We start from the raw sequence: 14,268 nt of genomic DNA on the forward strand, positions 1-14,268 counted from the left end.
TTGATTATTCTGCAATAATTTAATTATATTTGTACTTTTTATTCCAGTAAGACAACTAGACATTGTAATGAATAATTTCATTCGCAATGTTTTTTTTTATATTAATAAGAAAATGATACATCATCCACAGGTAGCATATTATTCCACATTAATTCGTTACCTAATTTTTTATCAAAAAATCACCCTAACACAATGTTATTAATTATACATAATTAATTCGCATTAAATATTAAATATTTTTATTGTATACTCGCGTGTGGGGCTACTAAAGATAATTCCTTTTTATTTTTTTAATTAAAATGTTCAGTAACAACTATTTCTATTATACATTTAATTAAAATGTTAAAAACCAACTATTTCTTTTATACATTTAATTAAAATGTTCAGAACCAACTATTTCTTTCATACATTTAATTAAAATGTTCAGAACCAACTATTTCTATTATACATTTAATTAAAATGTTCAGAACCAACTATTTCTTTTATACATTTAATTAAAATGTTCAGAATCAACTATTTCTTTTATACATTTAATTAAAATGTTCAGAACCAACTATTTCTTTTATACATTTAATTAAAATGTTAAAAACCAACTATTTCTTTTATACATTTAATTAAAATGTTCAAAACCAACTATTTCTTTTATACATTTAATTAAAATGTTCAGAACCAACTATTTCTTTCATACATTTAATTAAAATGTTCAGAACCAACTATTTCTTTCATACATTTAATTAAAATGTTCAGAACCAATTATTTCTTTTATACATTTAATTAAAATGTTAAAAACCAACTATTTCTTTTATACATTTAATTAAAATGTTCAAAACCAACTATTTCTTTTATACATTTAATTAAAATGTTCAGAACCAACTATTTCTTTTATACATTTAATTAAAATGTTCAGAACCAACTATTTCTTTCATACATTTAATTAAAATGTTCAGAACCAACTATTTCTTTTATACATTTAATTAAAATGTTCAAAACCAACTATTTCTTTTATACATTTAAATAAAATGTTCAAAACCAACTATTTCTTTTATACATTTAATTAAAATGTTCAGAACCAATTATTTCTCATGTACATTTAAATAAAATGTTCAAAACCAACTATTTCTTTTATACATTTAATTAAAATGTTCAAAAACAACTATTTCTTTCATACATTTAATCAAAATATTCAGAATCAACTATTTCTTTTATACATTTAATTAAAACATTCAGAACCAACTATTTCTTTTATACATTTAACTAAAACATTCAGAACCAACTATTTCTTTTATACATTTAATTAAAACGTTCAAAACCAACCATTTCCTTTATACATTTAATTAAACTGTTCAAAAACGCCTACTTTTTAAAATCTTCCAATAAAAACATTGAACAAATAATTTTTCTTTAATTCAATTTTTTAAACAATTTCTTTTAAGTACACAGTAAATGATAATCTAATCTCACTTCGAACCACAATAAACAAGAACTCCAATAAACATCAATAAGTAAATAAAGGAATTAAAAACCGCGCGCAAAAACGAGAGGGACAGAGTATAAAGCCGTCCGTTAAACAAGAAGAAAGACGACAGAAGTTCAGTACGCGTTTAAACGGTTGTTTTGAGTGCAAATTGCCGCGTATAGCCGGCGCGCGTTAATCGTGCGTTTCCCCGCGTTAAACGCGGCTATCTGCGCGCGTAAACGCGGTCAGCCCCGCGACACGGTAATTGGCAATATCGTCGCCGATAAAGGAATCAACGTTACAGGCCACGCAATTATGCAGTAAACCGAAACCACGAAACGCGAGCCGTGCTCGTTGCCCGTGCACGAATTGCGTCCGACCGCGAAGCACGTGCGGTTTTCTATGCCGGGTAAACGCGTCTGCTCCGATTCGTGCGCGACTCGGAACGCTGGCTGTCTGCAGTCAACGATGAATGGAGATTCTCTACGGGGACGTACAGGGACATAGGAGGAAGTCTTACTGTTATACTAATTCACTCTATTACGTGAAATTTTTAGTGATTTGAGTATTGCGTGAGGGGTGGAATTGAGGGTGGGTGGTGGAATTGAAGATGGGTGGTGGAATTGAAGGTGGTGGATTATAGGAAGATTAGCATTTGGGGATAATGGTTTCGGGAATTTTAACTGATTTGAAAATTTAGGAGATTGGTTAAAATTTGGAATTTTACAAATTTGCAAATTATAAACCTCAAAATTTCTAATTTCTCAATTTTCTATTTCGAAATTTATAAATTACAAGTTCCAAATTTTTCAGTTATTAAGTTTGTAATTTTAATATAAATCACGAACTCTAAAATTCATAAATCCATAAACCACTAACTCTACACTCTGCAATTTTTTAATTAGCAAATATTTATGTTCCAAAATTTCAGACTCCCCAAAATCCTGTACCTCCTCATTCTCGTAATATTAACACTAAACCTACCGGCGTATAATGTACACATTGTGTACAAGTACTCTTACACATACGTCTACAATAACTCGTATACACATATGTGCATAATAACTGGATTTCACATACACAATAAGTTTGCTCACACATATGTGTAAAGTACCTCTGCTTACACATACGTGTACAACTTGCTCACACATACGTGTAAAGTAATTTCGCTTACACATATGTGTAAAACTTGCTCACACATACGTGTAAAATTTGCTCACACATCGTGTAGAATAATATGTAATATAATATGTGCATAATAACTTGCGTTCACATATACAATAACTTTGCTCACACATGTGTGTAAAATAACTTGCGTACACATATGTGTAAACTTGCTCACACATACGTGTAAAATAATGTGTAAAATAATATGTGCATAATAATTCATGTTCACATATAAAATAAGTTTGCTCACACATATGTGTAAAATAACTTGTGTACACATATGTGTAAACTTGCTCACACGTACGTGTAAAATAATTTTACTTACACATACGTGTAAAATAATTTTGCTTACACATACGTGTACAACTTGCTCACACATACGTGTAAAATAATATGTAAAATAATATGTGCATAATTTGCGTTGACATATACAGTAACTTTGCTCACACATATGTGTAAAATAACTTGCATACACATACGTGTACAGCTTGCATACCATACGTGTAAAACTTGCTCCCACACACATGTACAATAACTTACACATGTACACAAGTTCTAGTACTACAATGAAGTACCACAGTTCAAAAGCATCCCGTTTCCATAACCTTCCGAATAATCTGACGGAAAATTACCGTCGTCCGTACGTGCCTGATCGCGGAAAACCGATCGTGTCACAGGCCGTGGTCGTCGTTCCCGTAACCGTGGCCCGATATATAAATAGCCCGATAAAAGCTGTTTTACTGCGCAAACGATTCCGTTTTATCGGTTTTCACGACGTTCCATCGAACGAGCGAGAAAAAAAAAAGAAGGCAAGAGGAAAAAAAAGCTGGGAGTGTAGATACAACGTTTCACGCCGCTATCTGGCTGTTAGCTGAAACAGAGGGTGAGACCGAGGGTGGAATCGGGGACATCGCGTTTGATAAATGAATTTTCGCTACGAAACAAGGTGCGCGGATACGCGAAACCATCAGCCGATGTTCGAACGCGCGATCATCCGCGTACGTTGAACGCTTAATGAAATAAACGTATCGATGCGGGACTGATTGCTGTGGCTAATTCGTCGATAAATTTGCAGCCCCTCTTGTTTCAATCGGACGACGCGCAGAGAGAGAGTGGAAGAGAGGGTGACAGAGAGAGACGTACGAGCTGAAAGGGAAAAAGAGGTTGATAGAGAGAGACATTCAGAGAGGACAAGAGATGTTGAAAGAGAGAGGAGTATATGGTGAAGGAGGAAAAGAGAGGTTGATAGAGGAGGACAGAAATTGAAAGAGCAAGAGAGGTGTTGAAAAGAGAGGTACATGTTGAAAAAGAAAAAGAGAGGTTGACAAAGTAGGACAGAAATTGAAACAGCAAGAGAGATGTTGATAAAGAGAGACATACAAGATGAAAGAGAAAAAGAGGTTGATAGAGAGAGACATTCAGAGAGGACAAGAGATGTTGAAAGATAGAGAAGTACAAGTTGAAAAATAAAGAGAGAGGTTGATAGAGGGGGACAGAAATCGAAAGAGGACAAGAGATGTTGAAAAGAGAAATGCAAGTTGAATGAGAAAGAGAGAGGTTGATAGAGAGAGAGACATTTAGAGAGGACAAGAGATGTTGAAAGAGAGAGAAGTGCAAGTTGAAAAATAAAGAGAGAGGTTGATAGAGGGGGACAGAAATTGAAAGAGGACAAGAGATGTTGAAAAGAGAAATGCAAGTTGAATGAGAAAGAGAGAGGTTGATAGAGAGAGAGACATTTAGAGAGGACATGAGATGTTGAAAGAGAGAGAAGTGCAAGTTGAAAAATAAAGAGGGAGGTTGATAGAGGGGGACAGAAATTGAAAGAGGACAAGAGATGTTGAAAAGAGAAATGCAAGTTGAATGAGAAAGAGAGAGGTTGATAGAGAGAGAGACATTTAGAGAGGACATGAGATGTTGAAAGAGAGAGAAGTACAAGTTGAAAAATAAAGAGAGAGGTTGATAGAGGGGGACAGAAATTGAAAGAGGACAAGAGATGTTGAAAAGAGAAATGCAAGTTGAATGAGAAAGAGAGAGGTTGATAGAGAGAGAGACATTTAGAGAGGACAAGAGATGTTGAAAGAGAGAGAAGTACAAGTTGAAAAATAAAGAGAGAGGTTGATAGAGGAGGATAGAAATTGAAAGAGGAAGAGAGAAGTCAAAAAACAGAAAGAGGTAAAAATTGGAAGAGGTAAAAATTGAAAGAGGTAAAAATTGAAAGAGGTCAAAATTGAAAGAGGTCAAAATTGAAAGAGGTCAACATTGAAAGAGGTCAAAATTGAAAGAGGTCAAAATTGAAAGAGGTCAACTTTGAAAGAGGTCAAAATTGAAAGATGTCAACATTGAAAGAGATCAAAATTGAAAGAGGTCAACATTGAAAGAGATCAAAATTGAAAGAGGTCAACATTGAAAGAGGTAAAAATTGAAAGAGGTAAAAATTGAAAGAGGTCAAAATTGAAAGAGGTCAACATTGAAAGAGATCAACATTGAAAGAGATCAAAATTGAAAGAGGTCAAAATTGAAAGAGGTCAAAATTGAAAGAGGTCAAAATTGAAAGAGATCAACTTTGAAAGAGGTCAAAATTGAAAGAGGTCAAAATTGAAAGAGGTCAACTTTGAAAGAGGTCAAAATTGAAAGATGTCAACATTGAAAGAGATCAAAATTGAAAGAGGTCAACATTGAAAGAGATCAAAATTGAAAGAGGTCAACATTGAAAGAGGTCAAAATTGAAAGGGGTCAAAATTGAAAGAAGTCAAAATTGAAAGAGGTCAAAATTGAAAGAGGTCAAAATTGAAAAAGGTCAAAATTGAAACAGATAAAAATTGAAAGAGGTCAAAATTGAAACAGATAAAAATTAAAACAGATAAAAATTGAAAGAGCCCAAAATTGAATGATGTCAAAATTGAAACAGATAAAAATTAAAACAGATAAAAATTGAAAGAGCCCAAAATTGAAAGAGAAAGTGATTGAAAAAGACAAACATATAAATCGAGAAAGATAGAAATACAAAAAAAAGAATCGAGAAAGAACGAAAAGTACAGGTAGAGACAGAAAAATAAAAGAAACTAAGAGAGGGAAAAAATTAGATAGATTGCGAGAACGAAAGAGAGAGAGAGAGAGAGAGAGATTGAGAGAAGGATAAATAAAAAGTAGAGGGAAAAAGAGAGAGAAAAGAGAAATTAATTTCTGGCTGGATTTTCAAAGCGGTTTAAATTCGGTTGACTGTCGAATACGCTTTCGTGTATCGGACATTGCGAGCATACGTCTGCGGGTAATCGAATTGCGATTCGATTCGCGTGATCCTCTCTGATCGGTCGTCTGTTATTTTAAATGGAGTAGCGTAGATGATTTTATTGTGCAACTGTGAAATGTACAGGAGCTTCTCAGATTTGTGAACATTGGTTATTGTGATAACAGAGTACAAAGGATGGTGAGATTTATTTTAGATACCGATACTTAATATTTTTAGTATTTTTAGTATTTGGAGTTCCTTAACTTAAGTATCTAAAAATTTAGGAACATTGAAATCTTGGGTCCTAAAGCTTGAAATTCCTTAACTTAAGAATTGAAGAATTTCGAAATATTGAAACCCTTGAGTTCCAAAACTTGGAAGTTCCTTAACTTAAGAGTTGAAGAATTTAGAAATATTGAAACTCTTGAGTTCCAAAACTTGGAAGTTCCTTAACTTAAGAGTTGAAGAATTTAGAAATATTGAAACCCTTGAGTCCCAAAACTTGGAAGTTCCTTAACTTAAGAGTTGAAGAATTTAGAAATATTGAAACCCTTGAGTTCCAAAACTTGGAAGTTCCTTAACTTAAAAATTGAAGAATTTAGAAATATTGAAACCTCGAGTCCCCAAACTTGGAAGTTCCTTAACTCGGGAATCGAAGAATTTCGAAATATTGAAACCCTTGAGTCCCCAAACTTGAAGTTTCCTAACTTAAGAGTCGAAGAATTTAAAAATATTGATACCTCGAGTCCCCAAACTTGAAGTTTCCTAACTCAAGAATCGAAGAATTCAGAAATATTGAACCCTCAAGTCCCCAAACTCGAAGTTCCCTAACTTAAGAATCGAAGAACTTAAAAATATTAAAATCTTGACCCCCAAAACTTGCACGTCCCCGTTTCCCAAAATCGATACCAACAATAAATAAATCTACACTCGCCAAACCCCCCAAGGTTCCTCACAAAAACCTCACAAAACCATCACAAGTCAACCCGATTTTCTCCATAAATCCCAACTACCTTTCCTACTAAAGATCAACAGTAAAACCACCCCAGCAAACTTTGTAACTGAAATAAGAAACATATTTACCGTTCCGATAATTTCGCTATCAGCAACCTCATCGATCCACGCTACCGAACGATAATATTATTACGATAAACGAAAGCTTTGAAATAAAATCGTGTGTCACTGCTTGAAGCGTGTATCTATCATCCTCCACGAAGAGAAACACCACCGTCTTATGCATACATAACACACGGATAGACGGTGTATTCTTCCTCGTTTGAAAGGCTGAAACGTTTTATTTGGTTGATTCGTGAAGTGGCTGGTAGCCGAAGAGGATGCGTGTAAAACAAGATCCTCGACGTTTTGACGTGAATAAAGGAGGCGTTGTTGCTCGCGTCTTCGATGTGAATGCTATAATAGGGGTTTAAATTATGTGGTGTCTTAAAGGGGCGGTGAACGGGCTCGTTGTATACACGTGTCGCATTGTTCGAACGAACATCTTCATCGCTTTACAACCACCCTTTCTCTCCGATTCAGCTTCAATTTTATTCAACTGCCGTTGCAAAGTATTAATCAAAGCTTACGCTTTTGACGTTTTCAATCTCTTCATTTCTGCATCTTGCATTCATATTTTGCGCTGTACATACGATATTCGCGTTTATATCAGACCATACAGAGCTGTTAATATTATGCTGATGTGGAGACATATATTTACTGATCATACGTTTGGTGCATATCTTATTGTTTTATACATATGTAGATATGTGGATACATGGACATGATATTCAGATATGTGGACATGTACATATGTAGATATATGAACATATAGATATGTGAACATATAGACATATAGATATGTGGACATATGGACATGTAGATATGCAGACATGTAGACTAAACATGTAGATATATGGACATATACATATGAAGACATATAGACACATATGTGGACATATGAACATGTAGATATGCAGACATGTAGACATATACATATGTAGATATATGGACATATACATATGAAGACATGTAGACATTTACATATGTGGACATATGGACAGGTAGATATGCAGACATGTAGACATATAAACATGTAGATGTGCAGACATGTAGACATATAAACATGCAGATATATGAACATATACATATGAAGACATGTAGACATATACATATGTGGACAAATGGACAGGTAGATATGCAGACATGTAGACATATAAACATGCAGATATATGGACATATACATATGAAGACATGTAGACTTATAAATATACAATAGATACATGAACATACACATGTATACACATATGAACATATAAGTATACATATACATGAACATATAAATGTACAGATACATGGATATATAGACACGTAGACATATGAACATACACATATTGTATAGACATATGAACAGATAAACATGCAGCTACATGTACAGTATACGTACATATGTAGACATATACAGATACATAGATATATGAACATACAGATACGAATCGTATAAGAACAATAACCAAATGCACCCCGTACATCCTATACATCCAGTGAATCATGCAAGGTACGCAAGGTGGAAAAAAGGAAAGAAAGGAGTAACGGAAGGGGTCGAGGTCAACGAACAGAGAAGTCACTCGAGGATAGAAACAAGAGAGAGAAGGAAACGAAAACGCGGTTCCTGAGGGTTATGTTTGGGTGCTGTCGCGGCACATCCCGTTTTATCACGCCTCGGGTTTACGTTGCCCTAGGTCACGATGTCAAGAGAACGGAAGGATTTTCCCCCTGAGAGCACACCACGGGCGAGACTCTTTCGGTTGGAGAGAGACGGATACCGGATGGTAGAAGAGGAAAGGAGGAAAACACGAAGGAGAAGTCGAGGGAGGTTGCTACGAGCTTCGAGGGATCGCTGACTCGGTTGGCGAGACGCCCGCCACGACTCCACGATGCTATCAACCTCGACCACAAACACCGATTCACGGCCAATTCAGGGCTTACCCGTGGTTTCTCTGTTCGACGAACGCCTTTTCGATGCTTTATGACACGGTGTTTTATTCGTTGGATAGTTTTATTCTTTTACTGAGCGATATATCTGATTTTGGTGTTATGAAGGTACATATGTGGATCTTACTTTATTGTTAGTAAGTTACATATGCTGATAGAGTTATGTATGTGGGCTTGCTTCATAGTCACATATGCTTGCTTCATAGTTAGATATGCTGATAGAGTTATGTATGTGGGCTTGCTTTATAGTCACAAAGTTACATATGCTGACTTACTTCATTGTCACAAAGTTACATATGCTAACTTATTTCACTGTCACAAAGTTACATACGCTGATTTACTTTATTATTACAAGGTTACATATGCTGACTTATTTTATTGTGACAAAGTTACATATGATGACTTACTTTACTATCACAAAGTTACATATGCTGACTAACTTCACTGTCACAAAGTTACATATGATGACTTGCTTTATTATTACAAAGCTACATAGGTTGACTTATTTTATTGTGACAAAGTTACATATGATGACTTACTTTACTATCACAAAGTTACATATGCTGACTAACTTCACTGTCACAAAGTTACATATGTTGACTTGCTTTATTATCACAAAGCTACATATGTTGACTTATTTTATTGTCACAAAGTTACATATGTTGATTTGCTTTATTATCACAAAGCTACATATGTCGACTTATTTTATTGTCACAAAGTTACATATGCTGACTTATTTTATTGTCACAAAGTTACATATGTTGACTTACTTTATTGTCACAAAGCTACATATGCTGACTTATTTTATTGTCACAAAGTTACATATGTTGATTTGCTTTATTATCACAAAGCTACATATGCTGACTTACTTCACTGTCACAAAGTTACATATGATGACTTGCTTTATTATCACAAAGCTACATATGCTGACTTATTTTATTGTCACAAAGTTACATATGATGACTTACTTTACTATCACAAAGTTACATATGCTGACTAACTTCACTGTCACAAAGTTACATATGTTGATTTGCTTTATTATCACAAAGCTACATATGTTGACTTATTTTATTGTCACAAAGTTACATATGTTGACTTGCTTTATTATCACAAAGTTACATATGTTGACTTGCTTTATTATCACTAAGCTACATATGTTGACTTGCTTTATTGTCACAAAGTTACATATGCTGTCTTATTTTATTGTCACAAAGCTACATATGTTGACTTGCTTTACTGTCACAAAGTTACATATGATGACTTACTTCACTGTCACAAAGTTACATATGCTGACTTATTTTATTGTCACAAAGTTACATTAATTAACGAATTCCAATTAGAACGAACAATTATAAAATCTCCAAAAAGGAATTGTGATCGTAAATTAGTGTTCGATCTCGACATGGAGCTTGCTCGAATTTCCAGGCCGAATATTGCGAGGAAATTTCACTTCCTTGGTCATAGCCGATGGAATTACCATCGTAACTCACTTAATTGAACTGTACCGCGTAACAAGGGTAATAACCCGCGGAACGGTCCAGTGCTGTGCAACACCAGATAAACACAATCGCTCGTAAAACACCTGACTCTTTGAATTGAAGTTACTGCTTTTTCTTAAAGTAAAAATACAAATTATGTTAAATGTATTCCTATGATCTTATATTTTATTAAAACACTGTAATTACGAGTCTCTTTCGACATAGCTATTTCAAGACACTCTAATGTTAAAGGAAAACCATCTTTTCATTCTCGTGAATCTGTGAAACATATAGGAACCTTCTAGCTACTAATTGAAACGTCAAATTTCTCTGTAAGTTCCGTATTTTCATTGAGTGTTTGTCTTTCTTTCTTCTGAAGACCTCCGCCTTTGTAAATCGCTGTTGATCTTAATTTCGAAACAGTTTTCGATCTTATGTTTCTATTTACCTATTAAACAAGTCAAACATGCAGCCATTTTATTTAAAATTTAACGCAACATACTTATCGTCACAATCATACCAAAATTTCATAAAATTTCTTGTAGACCAAAATACACACATTAATAGAATTAATAAAATGCACCGAGTATTGAAAATCTACCACAAAAAACTTCCAAAATTTACAAATATTTAAGAAGTTATTTTCGGTATTCAAATATTTTCTCTCCACCCGAAACTCACAAGAAAAATATCCGAACGTCCACATAAAAAAAAATGGCAAGAGTCGCGTGATAAGTGGGTAAGAAATATCGAAGAGGAAGAAAGGAGCAGACGTTACAAAGAAATTCCTAAAGTCCGCAAGAGACATCTTTTATTTAAACGCGTCGGACTTTGAAAAATCGATCGCTAAGCGAGACAGGCAGACAGGAGAGAAAGTGAAACAGAATGACACAAAGGTGTATGGAGGACGAGCAAACTGATCGTTCGTTGCTTTCGTTTTGTACGAAGTTTTATAGCCCGGTTGCCAGTTCTTTCCTTCCTCCCCCTTGCGCCTTCTGTCTCCCTCTGTCTTTCTCCTTCTTTTTTCTCCGATCTATTCGTGGCTCACTCTCGTTTATTCTCTCTTTTTCCGTCTTACGACGCTTCCCTTTCACGCTGGATTTCGCGTCCTCGTCGCACCGTGAACCTTCCGCTCGAACTACACGAGCGACCACACGCGGATCGAAACCGTGTTGCGTCTCGCTTCGGCCACAAGCGAGAGCGAAACGTAGCGATGGACTTAACCCACGCTCGGGTAAATTTAATATTAGTGTCGTCCACCGATTTAATGTCCTTTGCTGGTACCGGGTAAATGTTTACGAGATTCGGAGTTGGCTTGGGACTTGGATATTTAACGAGTTGGGTTGTTGGAAATTTGGGAGGGTAGGAAGTGGAATTTAGAAATTTAAGGAGGTGGGAGGTGTGGAATTTAGGGACTTTTGGGATGGAGGGTTGGTGAGTGTGATTGAGGAATTTTACATTTTAGGGATTCAGGAATTCAAGAATTCACGTGTGAGGAATACAAGGATTTTGGAATTCTGGAATTTTGGAATTCTGGAATTCTGGAATTTTGGAATTCAGGAATTTTGGTATTCTGGCATTTTGGAATTTTGAAATTAGGGAATTCTGGAATTCCTGAATCTTAGAATTTTAGAATTTTGGAATTCAGGAGTTTTTGTATTCTGGCATTTTGGAATTTAGGAATCTTAGAATTTTAAAATTTTGGAATTTTGGAATTTTGGAATTCTGGAATCTTAAAATTTTGGAATTCTGGCATTCTGGAATTTTAGAATTTTGGAATTCTGAAATTCGGGAGTTATGGAATTCTGGAGTTTTGAAATTCTCGAGTTATGGAATTCTGGAGTTATGGAATTCTCGAGTTTTGGAATTTTCGAGTTATGGAATTCTCGAGTTTTGGAATTTTCGAATTATGGAATTCTGGAGTTATGGAATTCTCGAGTTATGGAATTCTCGAGTGATGGAATTCTCCAGCTATGGAATTCTCGAGTTTTGGAATTCTCGAGTTATGGAATTCTCAAGTGATGGAATTCTCCAGCTATGGAATTCTCGAGTTATGGAATTCTCGAGTTTTGGAATTTTCGAGTTATGGAATTCTCGAGTTATGGAATTCCGGAGTTATGGAATTCTCGAGTGATGGAATTCTCGAGCCATGGAATTCTCGAGTTATGGAATTCTCGAGTTTTGGAATTTTCGAGTTATGGAATTCTCGAGTTATGGAATTCCGGAGTTATGGAATTCTCGAGTGATGGAATTCTCGAGCCATGGAATTCTCGAGTTTTGGAATTTTCGAGTTATGGAATTCTCGAGTTATGGAATTCTCGAGTGATGGAATTCTCCAGCTATGGAATTCTCGAGTTTTGGAATTCTCGAGTGATGGAATTCTCAAGCCATGGAATTCTCGAGTTATGGAATTCTCGAGTTTTGGAATTTTCGAGTTATGGAATTCTGGAGTTATGGAATTCTCGAGTGATGGAATTCTCCAGCCATGGAATTCTCGAGTTATGGAATTCTCGAGTGATGGAATTCTCAAGCTATGGAATTCTCGAGTTATGAAATTCTTGATATCCTTGAAAGCCTTTAATTCTTGAAATTCTCGAGATTCTTGAAATCTTCGAAATTCTTGAAAATCTTGAAATCCTTAAAATCCTTGAATTCCTTGAAATTCTTGAAATCCTTGAATTCCTTGAAACCTGAATTCCTATATTACTAACTTAAAAAGTACTAAAACGAGAAACTTTGAGACCCCAAAAGACCACAAATTGACTATTTCGAAAATTCCTAAATCTCAGAGTTAGAATATTCACATGAAGTTAAATATTTTTGTCCAGTCACCCGGAGTGATGCCGTTCTACGGCGATTCTGGCGCCGGCTTCCGGCCAGCAGCCGGTTTCGGGAACACTGTTTGGCACCAGGGAGTCACTCCCGTGGGAGCAGTTGCGGTTGAAACGTCAGCAGCACCATGGCCACCTCAGCAGTTCATTCAACAAATTCCTGCTCCAAATCAGCTCGAAGAGCTGAGGTATCATACTCAGTACACCGCCGCCGCTCCGTACCATCCACAGCCAGGTAATTGAAGAATTAATTAATTCGTTCATTCATTCTCAGAAATTTATGGATGACTCGTTCTCCAAGCTTTACTGCTCTTTAAATGAAATAACCTGAATCATCGATGCGATTCTGGAGTGTGACTCATTGTTATTAAATAGCGAATTACGTATTAACGTGTTTCATACCATCTGGGTCACTTGCTGTATTTATCAAGAGCAATTTGCTGGAATTTATTTTTTAATTATGGATGTACGCTCTACTATTTAATACAATATAATATTGTATAATTTATTATATTACTATAATATTAAAATTATAAAGATATTCCTTAATAGAACATTTAATTTCATCAATGCATTAATAACCAAGCGAAGAAAAATTTCGCGGTTAAAAATTATACAATAACCTCGAGTATATTATGGCATACATCAATCGCAATTAAGCTCGAAACGTTTACCATAAACTTGTGTAGTAATAAATTAAAAATCGTGATTGGGTCAATTTCGGTTTCGAAATTCTGGTGTAACGACCGCAGAATGCAAAGCGTGCAACTAGCGAGTCTTTGTGTTGCGGATTTGTCGGTGCGTTTCCATGGAATCAGCTCGCGAATTTTCTGATTACAGTCGCATATCAGCAGCAGACTTTCATTACTACGGATCAGTCGGCATTTCAACGAGCCGGAGCGACAGGACAATACACAATCACGGGGCAGCCCTCGCCCTTGCCACCAGTCGCCCCGCAAACTGTACCATCGACAGCTCAGAGGCCACTAAACGGTCAATTCATGGATCCCGCTGCTACTGCGACCCAATCAGTCGGTTATGAAAGGCAGGATTACGTCAATGGTTACCAACAACAGGTACAATTACAAATGAATCGTTTTTAATTAAAAGTGTCTTCGA

The 14,268-nt window shown here is 35.5% G+C and overlaps 1 protein-coding gene across 10 annotated transcripts in view; it reads left to right on the forward strand.

Annotated features, from left to right (window-relative positions):
* Tet (tet methylcytosine dioxygenase-like) overlaps positions 1-14,268 on the forward strand; it is a 190,094-nt gene that overhangs the window by 157,381 nt on the left and 18,445 nt on the right. For 9 of the 10 annotated variants that reach the window (XM_076530774.1, XM_076530776.1, XM_076530770.1 and 6 more), the window contains 2 exons: positions 13,129-13,384; positions 13,990-14,225. In XM_076530774.1, the coding sequence (XP_076386889.1) occupies positions 13,129-13,384; positions 13,990-14,225 (492 nt within the window). The remainder of the gene's footprint in view (positions 1-13,128; positions 13,385-13,989; positions 14,226-14,268) is intronic. The other variant, XM_076530792.1, reaches the window with a different exon arrangement.

Source organism: Megachile rotundata, chromosome 1, assembly GCF_050947335.1.
Source record: "Megachile rotundata isolate GNS110a chromosome 1, iyMegRotu1, whole genome shotgun sequence".
Taxonomy (NCBI): Eukaryota; Metazoa; Arthropoda; class Insecta; order Hymenoptera; family Megachilidae; genus Megachile; species Megachile rotundata.